At 36.9% G+C, this 19,733-nt stretch overlaps 1 protein-coding gene across 5 annotated transcripts in view; it reads left to right on the top strand.

Annotated features, from left to right (window-relative positions):
* The window catches only part of C2H8orf34 (chromosome 2 C8orf34 homolog), a 147,888-nt gene extending 130,733 nt beyond the window's left edge, over positions 1–17,155 (top strand). For 3 of the 5 annotated variants that reach the window (XM_038129127.1, XM_038129129.1, XM_038129130.1), the window contains 2 exons: positions 1,611–2,089; positions 7,417–7,825. In XM_038129127.1, the coding sequence (XP_037985055.1) occupies positions 1,611–2,089; positions 7,417–7,707 (770 nt within the window). In that variant the 3' untranslated portion in view covers positions 7,708–7,825. Of the gene's footprint in view, positions 1–1,610; positions 2,090–7,416; positions 7,826–16,119 lie in introns of those variants that run through there. The other 2 variants (XM_038129131.1, XR_005255943.1) reach the window with 2 other exon arrangements.
* The last annotated feature ends 2,578 nt before the right edge of the window (positions 17,156–19,733 follow it).

Consider the following 19,733-nt stretch of genomic DNA (forward strand, 5'->3'; position numbering starts at 1 on the left):
CAGGTGACCTTTAAGGTTTCTTCAGCCCAAACCATTCTCTGATTCTGTAAGTTCCAAAGTGAAAGCATAGTGGACGAGTAGTTCAAGATGTAAAAATTTCAAAATAGAAATACTTCATTTTAAGGGGACAGTTAGAAATATTAGTAACTGTATGCTAGAAATATTGACTTTGTTTTGAAATTCGCTAACAGTAAAATATTCAATCTTTAAAAAGTTGAGAGACACTTTTATCTGAGGCTTTCACAACTGTTTCAGTTTTATTAGCTTTTCTAGTAATAGCATTTCAAGTGTATGCAATACTAGACTAGCATTTCAAGTATGTGCAATATTAGACTAGTAACATGAAATTGGCATGGCTTATTTTCCTGTTTTCAAGATCTAATAAAATATTTTGATGTTAAAGGCAGCACATCTTTAATTATTTAACATACAACATTCCTTTTATACCTACTGGTAAACAAAAGTGAAAAAAAATCTCATTTTCCAATATGCAGTTTAGAATCTGTTTCTTTTAGGACATTTAGAACCTGAAATAATTGTTATTAAAAAAATTGAAGTGCTTATTTTAGACAAGTTAACTTAATGGGTGTTTAAATCAGTAGACCCTTGCTACTTTACAGCTTCTGGGACTGTGACTTGTTAATGGGAAATGGCATTGCTATTTTAAAGATAATCAGCTGTCTCTATGAAAATCAAGTACAGTAGAGTACATGCCAGTGACAGTGAAAATTCATAACAGCAGTGTAAGACAAAATAAACTTGATTAAACTGTTTCTTAAGATCTACATTTGTACTTGCAAGGATTTTCAATATCTTACCAATGCTAACCTGAATTCCAGCTACCCTGCCTGACTTCGATGGTTGTATTCTGATTTAATTCATTAGAAGCATTAATGTGATTTAAATTGTTTCAGGAGACACTTTTCATTCGCTGTCCTTAACCTGTTATGGTTTTAAAAGAGATCTTATTTCTTATGGCTGTGTGCAAGGTAGGGATTGGACTACCCAATGGCTGTTACCATTTTCTTCTTGGGCTCTGGATGTCGGTGACCCCATCACCTGCTGTGGCACTGATGGCAGGCCAGAGCATGAGATTCAGGTTCAAACAGGATCACAAATCCAGACATGCCAGAGTTCAGTAGTTACTTCCCTCAGAGTTTTGGTTGGGTAGTAGACAGCAGGGCCAGAAGCAAAAGTTTTGCCTTGAGCCAGTTTTGGATTGCAGCTGAGGGTGGCAGGTTTACATCACTGCTCTATCTTGGTTTGCTACTAATCTCGATTTTGCAGTAACTGTGCAAAAACCACAGAGACATAATTTTGATGAAACAAGGAATTTTTATAGGTTGTGTTGATATTCAATTAAGAGGTAAAATTTCATTGCTGAAGGATAACTGTGTTTCAGTGAATCAAATGTAAATAAACTTTAGGGAAATGCTTGCCAAACATTTGCACTGTTAATTCTGATGCCTTGTATTTTAAGCATGCATAGATTTTCTCTGCACAGCCTCAGGTTTTCACTTACATTGGAGAAAATCATTGAGCGTTTTAAACCAGAGAGAAACAGACCGTGAGTTTCTTTCTTTTCCATTTGTTCGTGTGTGTGTGCACAGACATTGAGAAAGACCTCGCACTGTGGGAAGAAGCAAGGCTCTCAAGAAGCCCTGGTGTCCAGCATCCCAGTGTAGTTACAGCTGACCATCAAGGCAATCTTCAAGCTGCACAGGGCCAAACCCCAAGGCCTCAGGTGCCAACTCCGACAGGGAAGAACATTCAGCTCCAAGGAAGCAAATCACCACCACTGCCCACTAACAGCAGAACACAGGTCTCCAGTGTCACAAACAGCAGTGCACAAACCAAGAGGCCATCAGCTCCAGGGAGCAGACCTATGACCCCAAATAGCTTGTTGTCACGGCCTCTTACCCCTAGCAACCAAGGAAAAAGGGAAGGCATTATTAGCATGCAAAGAAGCAGATCTTTGTCATCTAAGAGCCAAATGGGGAGGACCCTCAGTGCTGCTTCAGGGCTTTCTGTGCAAGTGAGTGGAGATGTTGTTGGAACTGTCACTACTCAGAGAAACAGTTTATCAGAAGTAAGATTTTCGATTTAATGTTTTTGCTATGTTTAATAATGCCAAGACTTGATTGCATTTTATGTTCAAGTAACATCAGTATACCTAATGTAACCTACTGTGCTGAAAAGAACTTGAAATGTAATGAGAAAATTAGCAAGGAAATACTGCTCAGCTTTGAGAGGTACTCATTAGAGAATGTCAGTATTATTACAGAAATCATACTGAAACACTTGTGTCCCCCAGATTTACCATGAGCTCAGTAGGGCTTTGCCTGTACAATGCATAGCAGTTTTATTAGCATTACAGTTTCTAACAGGTGCATATCTCTGGAATATTAAGCAAAACTTTATCTAATCTTTATGTTCCATGGTATTTTTTCCTGCTGCATTGTCAGTGCATGATATTTTCTTGAACTACTTTTTAATTCATATTTTTGGGCAATTGGAATGATTAGGTAGGCATCACTGAAAGGACAGGTTTTTCCAAAGCATGAAACTGAATTGCAAGAGAAAATGTCCAACATTGTTGAATCACTGTCTATTACTATATGCATGGTAACTAGCATATAGTTTACAGCATAAAAATATATAATTTACAGCATAAAAATTTCTTGTCACATATTATTGGCTTTTACAGGACTAGTCTTTTTTTTAAAACAAAACAAAAGAAAAATTTAAAGTACCTTCTAGATTCTGAGTAGGATTCTCCTCTGCTAACCGTAGCTGCCTTAAAGATAACTTCAGTGTGTGGGCAGTGGAAATAAAAGCACCTGTGAAAGAAAACCCCTGCTGTCTGTCTCTATACATGCCTTACAAAGGTGAGTCTTTTCTCAGGATATGCCAGTCCTTCTATACTGACTTGAGAAGGAACTATGTGTCTAGACTGCTGATTTTTTTTGTGGTGGAATATGTTGGTTCCCACCATTATTACCAATCTCTTTGTAATCCATTTGTCAAAACCTGGAGACCTTTTTCCCCAAGACTGATAATAATAGCATACCTTTAGATTGTTTCTGAGGAGTATCATCTGTTTTAGTAATCTGTTGGGTGTGACACTTGACACAATGTGTTATCAGTCTCATGACTTCTAAAGGAAATTTCAAATGTTGTTTCTGATTGTGTTGCTTAGGGTTGCTTTTAGAAAAATTAGAGATTAAATACTTAGTATAACCCTTCAGTTAATTGTATGACGACCATTGTTTGTTGTGAAGGAAAGGAGATGAGGCACAAATTACTCTAGAATTTGGAGAAGAAATCTTACTTAAATTTGGTGGAGAAATAAATACTCATTATTTTGGTTTTTAAATGGCAGTGCACTAATCCCATCACTTAAGCCATTTCTTCGCTTAGAATTGAATATTCAGATTAAAGACATGAGGACTGAAGGTGACTTCAGTTCTCCTGAAAGTGTCTTCCCTGCCAGTTGATATATTTTGAAACTACGTTTCCCATGAAAAAAAAAGTAATTTTAACACTTTTTTTGGACAAAAAAACCCACTTTGTGTCCTCTTTTGAAGTATGGGATGTGTTTTTGTGTTAGAATTTTCTCTCATACCAGAAAATGAGAATTGAAATTAATTTTTAACTAAAATATGTTCAGAAGAAATGAAGGGTTTTATTGCCTCCAACTAAATTCTTCACCCGTCTTTTTCTTCCTTTTTAGGCAGTCTTGTTCTTAACTGATACACAGTCATGTGATGCCAAGTAAAATTATTGTATATGCTCCTGAAACTATGTGTATGTAATGCGTGGGAATATCCAGTCTGCCCACCACTTTTGATCTTTCCTCTAAAAAGGCAGACAATTAAAAATGCTTTCTTCCAGAGCCTTTCTGTAGTTATGGTAATAATAAGCAAGAGTCCCATTTAATTTGCTGTGTCTTGTTACTTCTGTTTGCTGATAGCTCTCACAGTAAGCGTCCTGTTATACTTTTAATATATGTATATATTTGTCTCAAGAATTTTAGGGAGTGAGCAATATTATTATGCTATTTTCCAATTAGAATAGCATGTCCAGATTCAGCCAGCAATCCACTGTAAAGCTGATGTTAAACCTCAGCATTTCTATGCAGGATCTTATTCTCTGTTAAAATCCCTTCTAGAAGTGACTAATTCTTTTCTTTCTCTTTGCTCACTGGGCACAATAGTACCTTGGCTGCTGGTGACCCAGCTCAGACCCTATTTATCCTCTCAGACATGCACGAGTGACCTTTGACATAATGGAAACTCAGCTTGGGACTAGCTCTGCTTCCAAAGGGAAAGCTGCTGGTATGACATGTTCATACTGAAGACCTTCCTCTGCCAGGTTGTGAAGGTCTATGGATATCAGAAAGTAGCTGATGAAGATCTGGCCAATCTGCCACTCCCAGCCTCATTTTTGAAGCATTATACTAGAAGCTTTCAAGCTCTCTTTTGCCCATTTAAGTTCCTGGTCACTTAGAGAAGTGGATTTAGACAGAACATACCCAGGAAATACATCTGATCTGTGACGTTTTTTGCCATGTTAGACATTTCCTCCCATTTGTGGCCATATGATTTCATTTTCTTGTGTCACAGCTTGTCTCTGACCATGGAGATATGTTTTAAAAAGGCAGAGGTGGTTTGGGGTAGGAGTCCTGCCTGTCTTTGTACTATTACAGATCACAAATATATAAAACTCAAGGCTGATACTGTAATTTATTTTGCAACTTTCATTGTAGGTTTTTTATCCTCTTCCTGTATAAAACCAGTAAAATAAAAGAGGGGAAATTGCCTTTATTCTTGTTAGCCTTATGGTCTCAACTGGGAATTTCTACTGGATGTAAATACACTATAGTTATATTGCCAATCCTATAGAAGATACTATAAGATTTTGCAAATAACTCTGCTTCCTTACTTTTTGGTGATTTAATGGAAATAATCAGTAGAATGTTGATATATATTTGATGAGAGTAAGTCAGTTGAAAAAAATGTGAATACTGGGTGCCAGGAGCATGTTTTACCCTAAGGAGCTTGATTTACTTATTTATTTACTTGCCTATTTGTTGGGAATTTTAACGTATCTCTCAATGCCTTATGTATGCTTCCTAGATTGTCATGTGTTTCAAAGTAACATAACAAGTCTAAATAGAAAAATATTACTAATAAATACATTTCAAAGTTCTTAAGATTTAGTAAAGTTCATGCTGCAGCGTGGGTGGTTCAATCTTGTTATAGCACAAATCTTAAATAATTTGGCAAGTACTTAACATATCAGCTGTTAAGAATGTTTTGGGGTTTTTTAATGCTCAAGACTTATAATGATCTGAGATTTTGTGGACAAGTTTCTGCCTCCTGGCACACATAATATTACTAAGTTCTAACAGGTGTGTTTTATTATCAGCGCTGTTCAAGGCTGAATTGAATTATAGCAAAGAAATGCTACCTAGAGAAATAGTTTTATTATCTCTATAAAGGTAATAAATCAGGGTTCCAAATCCTTTGGCAGAGATACTTTTATGCATGTTCCTAATCCTTTGGTGTTTTGTATAAATTGGCAAAGGAATGTTGAACCCTGCTTATCTCTTCAGGATGGATTCCATTAAAGTGACACAATTCTGTGATACTTGTCAATAGCTGTTGAGATGAAAATACCACTGACTCCCTTGTTTGCCATATCATTTTCTGAACACATGAAATTTTGCAATCATTTCATTTATTCAGATAATTTTAAGTGGTATTCAGCAATCCTTCTTAGTCTGTCATTGCTGAGAGCAGGAAACTTCGTCCTATTTGAACATAGCCTTGATTAACAAAATTTTTACTCCTATTTACTGGAGTGTAGAGCATAACTTGTGATGGGGACTCTCTTTTTTGACAGATACTCTCATTCTGTTCCACTGCCTGGCTCAGGTCTTTGCTCTGTGTTTTTGGAAGATTAAAAAATGTGTGGATCAGTGTGAGAGTCACTCATCCCTACTGTGAGAATCCTGTTCCTTGAATCAAAACCTGTTCAGTGTTGTAGTCAGCAACCTTCTCCAGCACAGTACATTGGAAATGGCAGTACGTGAGCGAGGCCTGGAGCTCCTGCCTGAGTTTACTGGCCCATGGCAGCAGTCTTTGTGGAATTTTTTAACACATTACTGACAAAATTAATCATTTACTCCCAGCAAGTTAGATCTTGATTGAAGAGCCTTCAGATTCCCAAAACTGATTTAAACAAGCCTGGATTCTGTATTTAAATGAGATAGCCTAAGAATAAAATTTATGTTGTAATACAATTTAACTTTAAATATGTAGATTCTCATTTCAGCTGATGTAACACAAAAGAGGGGTTATTACCCCCTCCTTTTTTTTCAAGAACTTATAAAAATCTGGCCAGTAATTTTATGATATCTGGCCAAGGTTAAAGTTTTCTTTCAGAGACTAAACTTGCATGTTTGAACCGCCTTTGAAAATAAAACTGTGCATTCCAGTCTCATCTCTCCTTGTGAATATTGCAAAGGAATGTGTCAAAGTATTTTATATGTCTGTGTGTATACCTGTTCACATGCATACGTGTGTGTCTGCATGGAAAAATATTCTTATATGCAAATATACATTATATTAAAAAGTTGGCAATTTTAAAACATTTTCAAAAGCATATATTCAGCTGCATATGGATTTTTAACCATGTAAAACATTTATATTTTGATATTTTAATGGTATCTTAGAGATAAAAGCTTCCATAGCATTTTGCCTTCCTAAGCCTTCTCCTTATGCAGCAAAACCATAGGTTCTAAATCAGGTTTCAGGTTCTTGTACTTATTAGACTAGAAATAGTGAAAATTTTGACAGATCAAAGCCTCACTTAAGCAAATTGCATTTGAAATGTCTATGCAGTCCAAAAACTGCAGGGTTAGATGTAATATCTGTAATTTTGTCTTGTCGCTGCATTTCCAAGATGAGTATGTATGTGTCTTACATATCTGTATTTATAGTGGAGAGACAGTGAAATAAATCCCTTCATTTTGGTGTGTTTGGGTTTGATTTTTTTGTTGTTTCTTTGTTTGGTTGGTTTGTTTGCTTTTGGTTTTGTTTTGGTTTTGGGGGTTTTTATTGATTTTTGTTTGGTTAGTTTTGGGGGTTTTTTGGGGTTTTTTGTTTGTTTTGGGTTTGTTTGGTTTTTTGTTTTTGTTTTTGTTTTTGTTTTGTTTTACTGAATAGATTTAAAAAATTTCCAAGGAGCCTGCCCATCCTCTACATTTTGGTTTTATTTCACAGCAAGTTGGTTTCTTTGTTTTTAAAGGCTTTCTCCTCTCTAGTTAATTGAGGCTAGTGTTTGCTGCAGTCTTCATTTATACAGAACAATTGTCTGTCATTTTATCTAAAATAGATCTGTTTGTGGCAGGATGAATTCTTACAACAGCTTCAACTTGCTCATCAACCTTGGATATTGCCGAGTGACACAGAAAGTGAAGGAGTGGAAGCTGACCAAGACAAATGTAAGTATATGTGTAAGGACCAGATAACATGTCAAAACCCCTCAACTTTACTTCTGTTTTCCATATCTTCCAATACTGTGGAGATGTCATGCCTGCTCTCAGGAGCTTTTCTCACAAGTACCAACAACTTATTTGTCAGAAGGCTGAACCTTATAGGATTGATCTGCAGAAGCTTTCCTGTAGTCACTGAACAATGACAAAATGATCAGAGAACACTGTTTGCTTAAGCTAAGTGAAACAATTTGTCCTGATATGTTAAAGTAGCTCTTCCAGAAAATAACATGAACTTGAAATAGATAATCTGTTTCATAAATCTGTATTCACCAGCAAAAAAAAAGCAAAATAAAAAACTCCAGGTCTGAACAGTAGAGCTTCCCTCCTTAGGTCTAACACTCCATTATCTCTATTTTGCTTACATTCTTTTTAATTCATCTGTATTAATAAAAAAATTCTTAATCATACCAGTAATCCTTAATCTCCTACACTCTTCAAAGTATTTGTCTAATCGTGGAAGTGAGGGTCAGCAGAATCAGAGCCTAAATGGCAGAACAAGTAACAGGCTATAAATTGCAATATTTTCAAATTGTAGCAAATTCTCCCTGCCTACTAAATGATCTTACTGTTTCACATTATCTCCCTTAATTTACAGTAGTTTTGTGATCTGCAAGCGTGAATATGCAAACTGCTTCCTAACGTATTTTAGGTGATGTACTTGAGAAAGAACAGATTATTTAATCAACATGTTTAGAAAACTCAATACTGGTTTAAACATCAAGAGTTAACATATGAAAAAGACATTTTCTTTACAGAAGGGAACAGTTCTGTAAGGGATTAAGGATTTATAAGAAATATGCCAGATAAACAGAATTTTTTTTAAATTATGCCACTTTAAAGAATTGATCTTTACTCATACATCAGTTTCACAAATTTATACATAGCCCAGAGTTTGACTAAAATTTAAATTTACACAGTGAGATCCTAAAGAGCATGCGCAGATCTTTTTGAACACTAGTAAAATGTTACAATGAGATTCTGTGCATCCAGCTGATTTTAGTCCAAGGCTATAAGTCCAATTTGACTTGCACCAGAGCATTTCAGTTGCCTTTGAGCTGAAGCTCACCTTAGGTGGCTCAAGAGAAACTCTGGGGCCTGCCTTTTATGTGTATGCAATTTTTCCTCAGTATTTTCTGTAGTGAATTTACAGTCCCACGAACATTGGCTGTGCACACACAGACTGATGCTAATTATATGACCAGGGAGACTGATGCTCCAGGACATAGCAGATACACACCATGGTTTTGTATAGCTGCTGTACTTGAATTGTGTTGGTGTAAGGACTTGTGAGCACCCAAAATCCTGTGCTATAATATTCTGAGAATATTATAAGTCATTGCAATTGCCCAAAAAACAAAGTGGTGAGTTAAATATTAAAAGCATGTTGTTAAGGTCAGTGTCCACATGCCTCTTCAATAGTGACAGCCTTGAGCAATTGACCATCTCTCTCAGAAGCCTGTGAAGTCTTTCACCCTCGCAGTAAAGGAATGCTTCCTGATGTCAGTCTGAATCTCTCCTGGCACAGCTTTGAGCCTTTACCGTGTGTTCTGTCACCGAATACCAGGGAGAAGAGATCAGTGCCTCTCTCTCCACATGCCCTCCTCAGGAAGCTGTGAAGTGAAGTCAATCCTCAGCTTCATATTCTCCAAACTAGACAAGCCCAAAACCCTTAACTGCCCCTCACAGGTCATTCCTTCCAGCCCTTTCAGCAGCTTTGTTGCCCTTATCTGGACCCATTCAAGGACTTTCACTCCTTCTTAAGTTGTAGTGCCCAGAACTGCACACAGTGCTCCAGATGAGGCTGCAGCAGTGCTCTACACAGTGGGATAATCACCTTTCTTGAGCAGCTGGTGATTCTGTATTTGATGCACCCCAGGATGGGGTTTGTCCTGTTGGCTTCCAGGACACGCTGCTGATTCTTGCCGTGCCTGCTGCCAACCAGCACCTCCAGATCTGTTTCTGCAGAGAGGCTCTCCAGCCACTCCTCTCCCAGTTTATACTTCTGCTTGATATTAGTCTGTCCCAGCTGCAGAATCTGGTGTTTTGACTTGTTAAACTTCATGCCATTCATCACTGTCCAGTGTTCCAGTCTGTGCAGATCCCTCTGCAAAGCCTCTTGTCCCTCCAAAGAGTCAGCAGCACCTCCCAGTTTGGGATTATCACCAAATGTGCTAATGGTGGGTTCAACTCTTGCTTGCAGGTTGTTGGTAAATGTATTGACCAGAACTGGCCCTAGAATTGACCCTTGGGCAACACCACTGGTGACCAGTGGCCCCCTTTGAGCTCTGCCCTTCAGCCAGTTCTTCACCCAGCATAGCCTGCAGCCACTCCTGCCACAGCTGGACAAGTTGTCCTGAAGGATGCTGTGAGGGACAGTATCAAAAGCATTACTCAAATCCAGAAAAACCATGTCCACCAACTTCCCTTCATCCACTGAGTAGGTGACCTTATCATAGAAAGCTATCAAGTTAGTTAAACAGGACTTTTCCTTGTGACCCCATGTTGACCTCAGTGTAGTTAGTTGGTGCATCCTCTTATCGCTGTTTCTACTACTAGAACTAAAGGGATGGAACAAAAATGTTTTATTAAAGTAATACTTTCTATAACTGAAATCTAATAGTGAAATTTTTTATTAAAAGTAACTAATGGTGGTAATATCCCTGTCTGAGTTTATGTGCTAGTGGCATTGTCAAGAAAGTGCAGAACTGCCACTGCTGACAAAGAGAAGCTGCCAATTTCTGGTTGTAAAGTGGAGTCAGGAAGGGGCTTTGGCACACTTGCTGATGCCACTACTTGTAGGTAGACCAGCTGGCAAGATTACACATAATTTTTCACCCCAAAGTAATAAATCTGTGCGGGTATTTTTTGTGTGATTTAGTGTTGAGAAGGCCCAGGAGTCCATAATTTGTGAGTTTGAGCAGAAGAGCTACAAGATTAATCTTTACAATAGCAACACCTGTTCTTTGACTCAGCCTTTGATAAATTACATGTGGATAATATTTACCACATTCTTTGACTACTTTGAGATAATAGCAGCCAGGTGTAAAGCTAGTTCTTGGTAGTGAGAAAACGATGCAGAACAAGAAACTGTGTGAGTCACCTTGAGTTCTTTAAAAGTAATATAGTCTGGTTAGAGTTTTAGAGGAAAAAGAATGAAAAAAACAAGAAGGGAACAGTTTCAAATGTATTCAGATGTAAGAGTTTAGAGAGGCTATTTTCAAAGTAACTGATAACTGAACAGAACTGGGTCACTTTGGAATCTCAACATCTCTCGACAAACATCATTTGCAGAACAGATACAACAGCGCATATCTTGTCTTATGGAAAGAAGATCTTGGTTCTCAGTTCTTGTGAATCAGACTTTACGTTTTAAATTCTCCAGGCTCTCTGACAGCATTTTAAAAATTTATCCTTAGCAGCAAGTTTCAATGATAACTGGAAGTCAATAATTGTTAAACCTTCATACTAATTATGACAACATTTTAAATAAAATAAAAGAGTTTAAATTATTCTAGCTTAAAAGATTTGTTATGTTAAGAGGGAAAGAAAAATATTTTTAAGAAGCTTTGTTGATTTTTTAGCATACCCTTTCCTTTTCCTCTTTGAACACTTAATTAAGTTTGTGGCCATAGGTCAGAGAAAGAGATGGTGTATAATTATTTGCTCTTATAATGTACATTTTGTTATCAAAAATAGGAATTAAGACATGCATTTTAAGAGCTATCATAATTTAGAAACAAAATTTCTTCTGCTTGCAAAATATGTTCTCCTTTGAAACTCTACACAATGAGAGATGAAAATTGTCAAGGCAGTATGATCCAAAATCAAGGACCTGTGGCATTCTCTTAGAGTGACTAAAAATGTCTCTAGACAGAACCTCATGTGTCCTCTGTGATTCTAGATACAGTTCCCCACTATTATCTGCAGTAGTTTGCTTGTGTGCTGATTCTCTGCAAAGAGTTTTCAGAGAATGCATAAAGATCATTCTTGAAAAAAAGGAAAGATCTGGAGAAAATATTTACCGCTTGCATAATCCTTCACTTTGAAGAAAGTTCTTTGAGCTGGCAAGAATAGATTTTCCTCTTTATGGGGTACTGATGCACAGAAACAGAAGAACTGTCACCAGAACATTTTTTAGACAGCTTTTATGAGAAGAAATTCATCCTTTCAGGGGACTGATAAGAGTCTGCTTGAATTTGCCCTTGAGAACGAGTCCTACAAAGATTGAAGATTAGAAATTTCTAAGTATCACTAGTTTCCAAGAATCTTGAAAAGACAAAGACAGTGCTTTTGGCATAATTTGACCTGCCATCTGTAGTCTTGGCAAGGATTTGCTGCCCAAAACACTAAGTCTGCTTTCTTGGGTGCCGAACTCAAGAAGTAACCCACACAGCAGATGTCCCCAGGTCACACAGCCTTGGACATAAAGGGTCTCTACCTCCAGTCAGTCCACCTAGCAAATGTGTATGATAGGTGAATTAAGTAGACTCTTGAAAAGCTTGCTACTTGGTTAATCCATATTAATTATACCCACAGAACATTAAGGACTGGAAAGCACCCTTAAGGATCATCTGTGTAAAAACATTCCTTTGTGCTAATCTGCTTAAGGCATGCCAGTTTCTGTAGTCAATGGCACACAAAGTTGTGTGTCTATTATCACTTCATTCCGACTTGCCAAAAGGAGCACTAGATGCTCCTTTCTAGCTCAGTTGATCCAGGGCAAGTCTTGAACTCTTGCACTCTGACCTATGGGAGGAAATTTAAATGTTTTGCTACTCTTCATCTGCAAACTCTTTGCTAAAGCTGACAGTGAAAGGTCTACTGCTGATAAATCAAATGGTCATTGGGAAGAAGTGGGATCTCTACTCCGTTCATTCTTGCACTGGTCTTGAAACTCTGCAGTCAAAGACTGTCTGCTGATGACTTCAGCAGTTGTTGAAGAAAACCTTCATTTTCCCATTTGCACATGTCTGCCTAGGGAAAAACCCAAAAGAATGAAAAATCGTTTTTTTTGTAGACTTGAGAAATTCAGACTGTGTTTTAGTAAAATTCCAATCCATACAGTATTTGTCCATGGGTAAAGTTCCTTGCACTGAGTAAATTCAAATGCCAAAACAGTCAATTTATCCTAATTATGCAAATAAGTGTTCCAAGATTTTGAAAATTGCTTGGCCAGAGTTAACAAAAAGGAGGAGTCTACTGCTGGAATATGTTTTTGCTGTGAAGGTTTGTTTTGCTAGGACCAGGTGCTACTCAGTATGAGTAAGAGTGACAGAGTCAGGGTTAGAGGAGCAACTGTTGATTGCAAACTTTATGACATCTACACAACCACATTCCATTTCTGTCGTTCAAATTCAGTTGTTTGTATTTGTACTCTGCTCTGGTAGAGCATAGCTGTTTTGGAAATGTCTCTTTCAGTGGGTTTGAGTTTTGGGCAAGGCTACATGTGGTTTCTCTAGGGAGTAAGGTGCTTATGAGGTATGACTCAAACGTTATTCAATTATATGTCTGGTTAGTAAGAAGATAATTGTTGTAGTTGGCAGTTTTTCTCAGTGAATAATAAATTCACTATAAATACAATTTTTTTTTTTTGGTCTCACAAGTGACTTTTATCCTGATTCATGAATCTTCTGAGGATATTAGTGTCTTTGTTTCATTTAATATTTCAAAAGTGGTAATACAAACTGCAGTAAAAGAATCATATCTCCCTCTTCCATGTTATCTCTGCAAAGGGTGTCATAAAGCTTTTGTCTGCTTGGGATATGAGTTATTTTCTAAATTTCTCCAGTATGCACTTATGTATATTATAGAAAATATGTTGTCTCTCATTCTGCCTGCCATTGGCTTGGCTACATATTAAGCTTGAGACAGTTCTATGTCCACGTCAGAAATAGGACACCAGAAAGGATTGTGCTCCTGTAAACAGAATTTCTCCAGGCCTATCGGATGGTCTTGGTTGGATGTCTTGTGACACTCGTAGCTGAAGCTGCATCACTTCATTTAACTGCTTTTTGAGTCTGAAAGCAGATGAAAACAACTTTCTAGCATGGAAACCTGCCCACTTGGATTTAATTATTTATTGATGGTGAAACAAAAGTAGAGATTGACGTTATTTCTACCAGAAGTCAGATGACTTTTGAACAGTGAGTAGTGAGTTCAAATGCAATTAGGGAAAGTTGAAGTTAGACTCAAGTTTCCTATTTTTTGAATGGATGTGCTTAAATCCAAAGCTGTTGTTATCTTCTTATATTATTAAGGCTTTAAGACACGTTGCTTTATTTATACTGACTAATATTTAGCTTCACTTTGGAAAAGTTCACACTGGACTAAATATTTGGTATGAGAAGGGAATTTTCCATTGCAGGGAGTAAAAAAAAAAAAAAATTCAAAACCTGTTTTAGTGCAGAAAGCTCTTTTCAGTAAAGCTTCCAAACCTACAGATATATTTTTCTACAGCTTGCCTTATTATGCTAAACTTGGATTCCCAACGACATTTAATGTAATAAAAAATGACACTGTAATTTAAAAAATGGCCCAGAGAATTATCAGGACACACATTAGGTAAATTAAAAGCTGGCTCAATGAGGAATCAAAAACTAGAGTTTCTAATGGGAAGATGTAGATGAATGGGGCTCATTAGGGTCTGATAGGTTTGGATAATGGGTGGGAAGGACAAGTTGAAGTTATTAAATGATATGAATCCCCTGGTATAATGGCCAGATTCCAGTAAAATGCACTTTATTATAACCAGATGAAGTATATTTAAACCAAATGAAATATATCTGGCACCAGAGAAACATATCTGTCTCTGCTGCAGAATAATGAGTCTTTGTCCTGGAAAGCAGTGACCTAATGGATTTAGGATGGTCATAGAAGATCGTCTCAGTGTGAGCTCTCAGCATAATGCTGTCACAATGAAGGGTAGACCATTTCTTGAATGTCTTAGAAGTTAAGTAGCAAAGTAATTATTCCACATGATATCAGTGAATAAACCTGTGGGTTAGGTGTCTTTCCATTAAGACTGATTGGGATTGCTCAAGGGATTTCAGAAGATGATTAAAAATGACCAGGGTTTGGGAAACCCTGTTAGGAATTTGCCTCACTCACATAAAGGCATTCAACCAGGAACTTCAGAGATAACATGATGTCTGTAGATAGATGTTTAAGTAAAAAGATTCAACTCATCAAACTGTGACAAAGGAAATTGAATGCTCTGTCCCAGCAACCAGGAGCTTCAAGTTTTATAAGCAAAAATTAAGGGGCACAATGAACTCAAAGCCATTAACGTGTGCTTAATTTCTTAAGAACTTCTTAACTTCTCCAGTTAAGACCAGTCCCTGGGTCTTCTGTGGGAAACAGTCACAAGCAGAATCTGCAAGTGAAACAGGTTTACACATATTTGCTTTTCTTTATCCCACCATAAGACAAGTCCACTATAGATCAAACTGTGATAGAGCTTGAATATCTGCTAAAAGAAGCACCTCCAAGGAAAGCAGCTGAACATTACTTATAAATTACAAAAAGCCCCCAACCATATAAAGGTAATAAAGGGTAACAACTGTTGCTAAGGTTTCCTAGGCTTTTTGTCTTGTGTTTTGTTTGGTTGGTTGGTTAATATGTTTTTGTTGTTGCAGTGCAGAGGTTTTCATGGTATGTGTCTTGCTTTGTTGATTATCAATGCAGAATCACATACAAACTCCAGGCTTTTCACCTGACAAAATGCAAATTATTCCAATTGTATTTAATTAATTAGCTGGAGATAATGGAAAGAGTTTGTTCCTGCCAAGTTTCTTAAATCTTCCAGAAAAGGCTTGCATATTTAAATGTTCAAAAGGAGTGAAACTGCTGTGCCTGATTTCCTTCAGTGTTTAAAAAAGGCAAGGTAGAGGCTTCTCAGGTAATACACAGCTTTTATCCATTCACCAGTACGATTAAATGAGGTTGTGGTGTTTATTTCCGGCTTATAACCTCGGTTCTCTCACTGGATCTATGTAATAGGTCCAGTTACAGCGTTATATTTTATACAAACAATGGAGAGGGCAGGTTGTGTTCCAGTCAGCAACATTTGCAAAACAGTCCATTGCAATATGCATCTAAAATTTTTAAAATATTTTTAAAAGCTAAATTTCCATTTGCTTTGGGGTAGGTTTTCAACCTGAACACGAGCAGAAATTAAAACATCGCTATCTCAGCTTATCTGATTCATCACAGGTGCATATTATGTTCAATGTCTTTTGAAACAGAGGATACTTTTTGCAATCTATTACCACTATTGAAAAAGAAGTAGTAGGGAAAAAACCCTCAAAACACTGAATAATTTGAACAAATAATGTAAGGACGGTGTTGTTTGCTTCTGAATATTTTAGAAACAGAAAAAAAATAATTGAGATTCACTAACATACTGATCCACATTGCTTCTTTAACTGTGAATTCTGCATAATAGAAAACTCTTACAAAATGAAAACACAGTGAAGGATTAATTTTCCCTTTTCTCCTATTTTTGTGTACATTACAGTTGAGCCCTAATTTCTGTGTTTTTCTGTTTGATTTCACAGGTTTGTGAAATCAGTGGAATTATTGAAGAACAATTTAATAAAAACCAAAATTATGGTGATCAAAACTACACCTGAAAATTTGCATTAGTTTATACATTAAAAAATTTAAATGAAGGTATTTTTCCTAGTATCAGCAGCACGTGAGTGAAACTGCTCTGATAGGAGGATGCTGTAATGCACTGAATGAGAGTATCTACTGTGGTACAGTGGCCTTAGGAAAGAAGGGTAATTGTCACCTTTTAGTATAAATTTACTACATTTTATTTTTTTTTTTTTAGTTTATACCCCAGTTGTTTTGGATTGACATTTGATAAACTAAATCCTGCCTGACCAAAACAAACTTTGCCTAAAGATTGTATGTATTTTAACTTGTCTAAGGTTTTCTACTCCTTATATTTTTGTAATCTTTGCTCCTTTCTAGATTAATAAACATTAAAGTATTTGCAGCATTTGCCCATGTGTATGTCCCATTCAGGTCTCACAGAGAGCTAGCTGTTCACTCATAGTCACCTGCAGAGAGAGGTCAGACAGGGGAATGAGTGAAAGAGTGTGTGTGGGTAGCACAAACAGGTGCTGCTCGTGCTGCATAGCTTTGTATTGAATTTACCTACTTTGATCTTTAAAACAAATAAAGACTCTGTTAAAAAGGGGAACACAATAAGGAGTGGTGCATGCATGCAAAAATAAAGCACCTAAAAGGAATTTCCTATATTATGATAAAGTGTTAGTTACCCATATGAATTACTGAGACAAACTTGCCGTTTAAAATATTCTATCTGGTGTGTGCTGTGTGCTTGGAACTTTAGAAGGTGTGTTAGCACAGACATCATATGAAGGGATGTGGCAGTTGCATTTACTGATTTCATTTACCTGTTAATTCTGTCAAGTGTGTTCTCAGTTTCCTTTGTCTTCAATTATGTATGCTCGGGTCCTGTATCTTAGACAGAATGATATAATGAAATTGCTTGCAAATATTAAAAAATACAGTATTGCAAAGAATCTATTTGTTTAAGAAATAAAAATGAGTTGTCTGTCATAATTGTTTCATAGTGTGAACTTTTTTTCTGCTGTCTCACAAATGCAGAGTGCTAAATACACAGAAACTGTATGGTCTGTGTTAGTCATGAGCAAGTTAAATGGAAGTTAACGTTGTGGTGAACAAGTATTTGCTATATGTGTCATCATAGTGTACAGATCCTATATGTAAAATGTTTGGCATACTGAAACCCCCTGGGGTTCCATAGTTCATTTCAGAAAGGTACTTTGTTAATTCGTCATCAGTAAAGAAAATCTGTAATGCTGTGTGCATTTGCAATATACTTGAGGATTCATTTCCTTATCGGGGGGTATTTTGTCGTCGATTAGTCAGTTGTGCTCAGAAAAGCATTCCTGTGAAACTAATATCTCCTTTTCATGAGTTTTATTCTTCCTTAATGGCCCTCATTGCACATTTTACCTTGACATTACTGAAAAATATAAAATAGGATTGCCTTTTCTTCTTTCAGTTGCTTCACTAAACATCTGCTAAGCTGCATGCTTTCTGCTTCATGTCATTACTGGGTGAAATTATGACTACATTTAAACCTCGGTAAAAATCTCATTGACTTCAGGAGAACCAAGATTGCTCACAAGAAGTTGAGAAAGAAATTGGAATTTGGCAGCATCTTAATTCTAGAAGTTCTGGCATGTATGAGAACTTGAAGACAGTTTTGACCCAGTAAGGCAGAGATATTTGGTCAGGGATGTGTCTGGTTAGAAATTTTGGTTATAGGTGAAGAAATACAAGACAGGCTTTATTCAGAAAGGCAGAATATCAGTCATGTCACTGGTATTCAGAGGGGAAAAAGGCTTTTCAGTTATAGTGAGTACATCAAGAGTTTTTAGAGTCATTAAGAATTTAGCATATGCTAATTGTACACAAGTATCTCAAGGTGTTATAGGATGGCTTGGATGGTCTCAGTTGTAAAAGCTGTGAAGCCCTGAGCTCCTGAGATATATGGCAGTTTTTGGAACTGGCCAGAACAATAGTATTTTTCTGGGACACTTTCTAAGATGAAAGGCAGAGGATAAAACCATGGAAAATATGATTATTTTTCACACTAAAACATAGAGAAAATCACATGTGATTTTTTTTTCCTTGTTGTTGTTTTAGTTCTCATAATTTTGACATGATTTCATGAATTTTTAACACTCATGGTTAGCACTACTCCCTCTAAAGCATATGGCAAACAATTCGGACTGATATTAGTGCTCAGCCGAGCAACCAGAGCTGGCACTGCAGAGGAGAAGCAGCCGCCTGGTGCCCCGACTGCAAACAAGCTGGCAGTGAAGCGTAGCAAGCCAGGAGAACTCCAAGGAGGAGCTGAGATGCACTTAATAGGCAACAAACAGCTGGGCTTAGGGGGCCAGGGAGCACAAGCAGCAGCTGGGCAGACCATGCAGAAGGCATGTGTGATAAACTTGTTTTCACTTCCAAGCTGCGGGAAGCCTTACTCATTTTCTGTTTGACCTTTTTGGCTTTGGGAAGAAGTTTTTCAATTGCTTATGGAATAAACTGCGCCTACATGGTGTCTAATTGAATTCAGAGTCAGCTGTGGATGCTCTTGATGCTGGTCTAGTTAGTTTGGCAAGAATTTCAAGGTGGAGGGGTTTTTTTTTTGTTTGTTTGTTTGTTTTTGACTCTGCACCAGGCACATCAAAGTCATCCAAATAAAGCTATTGTAAAGCTGCATAGAAATGTGCTGCTGTCTAGTTGCATGGAACAGAACAGATTTAGCACTTTTCAGAAAGATGCTTTATGGGTCATTGCTGGTGCTATTCAGTTACTGCATTTTGATGGAAAAAAGAGTCATGAGAAACAGATACATTTTCCCTAGCCATATGTTTGCAACTTAATTTTCTTAATTCTCCATGAATGTGGTGATGTAGGGATGCATGCTTCTAAATAGCACTTGTTAATGAAAGAAACCAAATATATCTCCATACATAAAAATGGATGTAGCTTGTCTAAAAACCAGCTGTTTTTCTTTCAAAGGCCAATTTACCATAAAATAGGCTTTATTGCCATATGAGTTACTGCTGCTTCCTTTTAAGGCTTTCATACCCGTAATACTTTATCTGGCTAATCTTGAAAACAACCTTAATGTATTTGTACTCATTTCAATAAAATGATATTATTAATGAATTTCCTTCTGCACTGCCCATATCAAGTAATTTCATCATTAGTCAGATTTTAAAGACAGCCTTCTTGTTACCCCAGTGTCCAGCTCCAGGATTTGTAGGTATGGCTGGGGGTAAAACAGGGAAGAACTTTTACTTGGATAAAGCTATTATAATTAAACAATTTCTTTTGAAATATCCAGTGGAAGATTTCTATGAGCAAATCCTTATCTTGAAAACTTCAGCAAAAATTTAAAAACACTTACTCGACAATCAGTTGTACTCTGTATTAACAAAATCTTCTGGACCTGTGGGAATATGTTTCCTAAAAATGTGACCTTATTCACTGTTCAGGTGTCTTTCTTCTGAGTCAATACTTACAAAAGAGGGAGAAAAAAGTTTCCTGCTTCCTGGAGTATTGCTTCAGATATATCTACATGTTACTTACAAAGGTA

Source organism: Motacilla alba, chromosome 2 (assembly GCF_015832195.1).
Source record: "Motacilla alba alba isolate MOTALB_02 chromosome 2, Motacilla_alba_V1.0_pri, whole genome shotgun sequence".
Classification (NCBI taxonomy): Eukaryota; Metazoa; Chordata; class Aves; order Passeriformes; family Motacillidae; genus Motacilla; species Motacilla alba.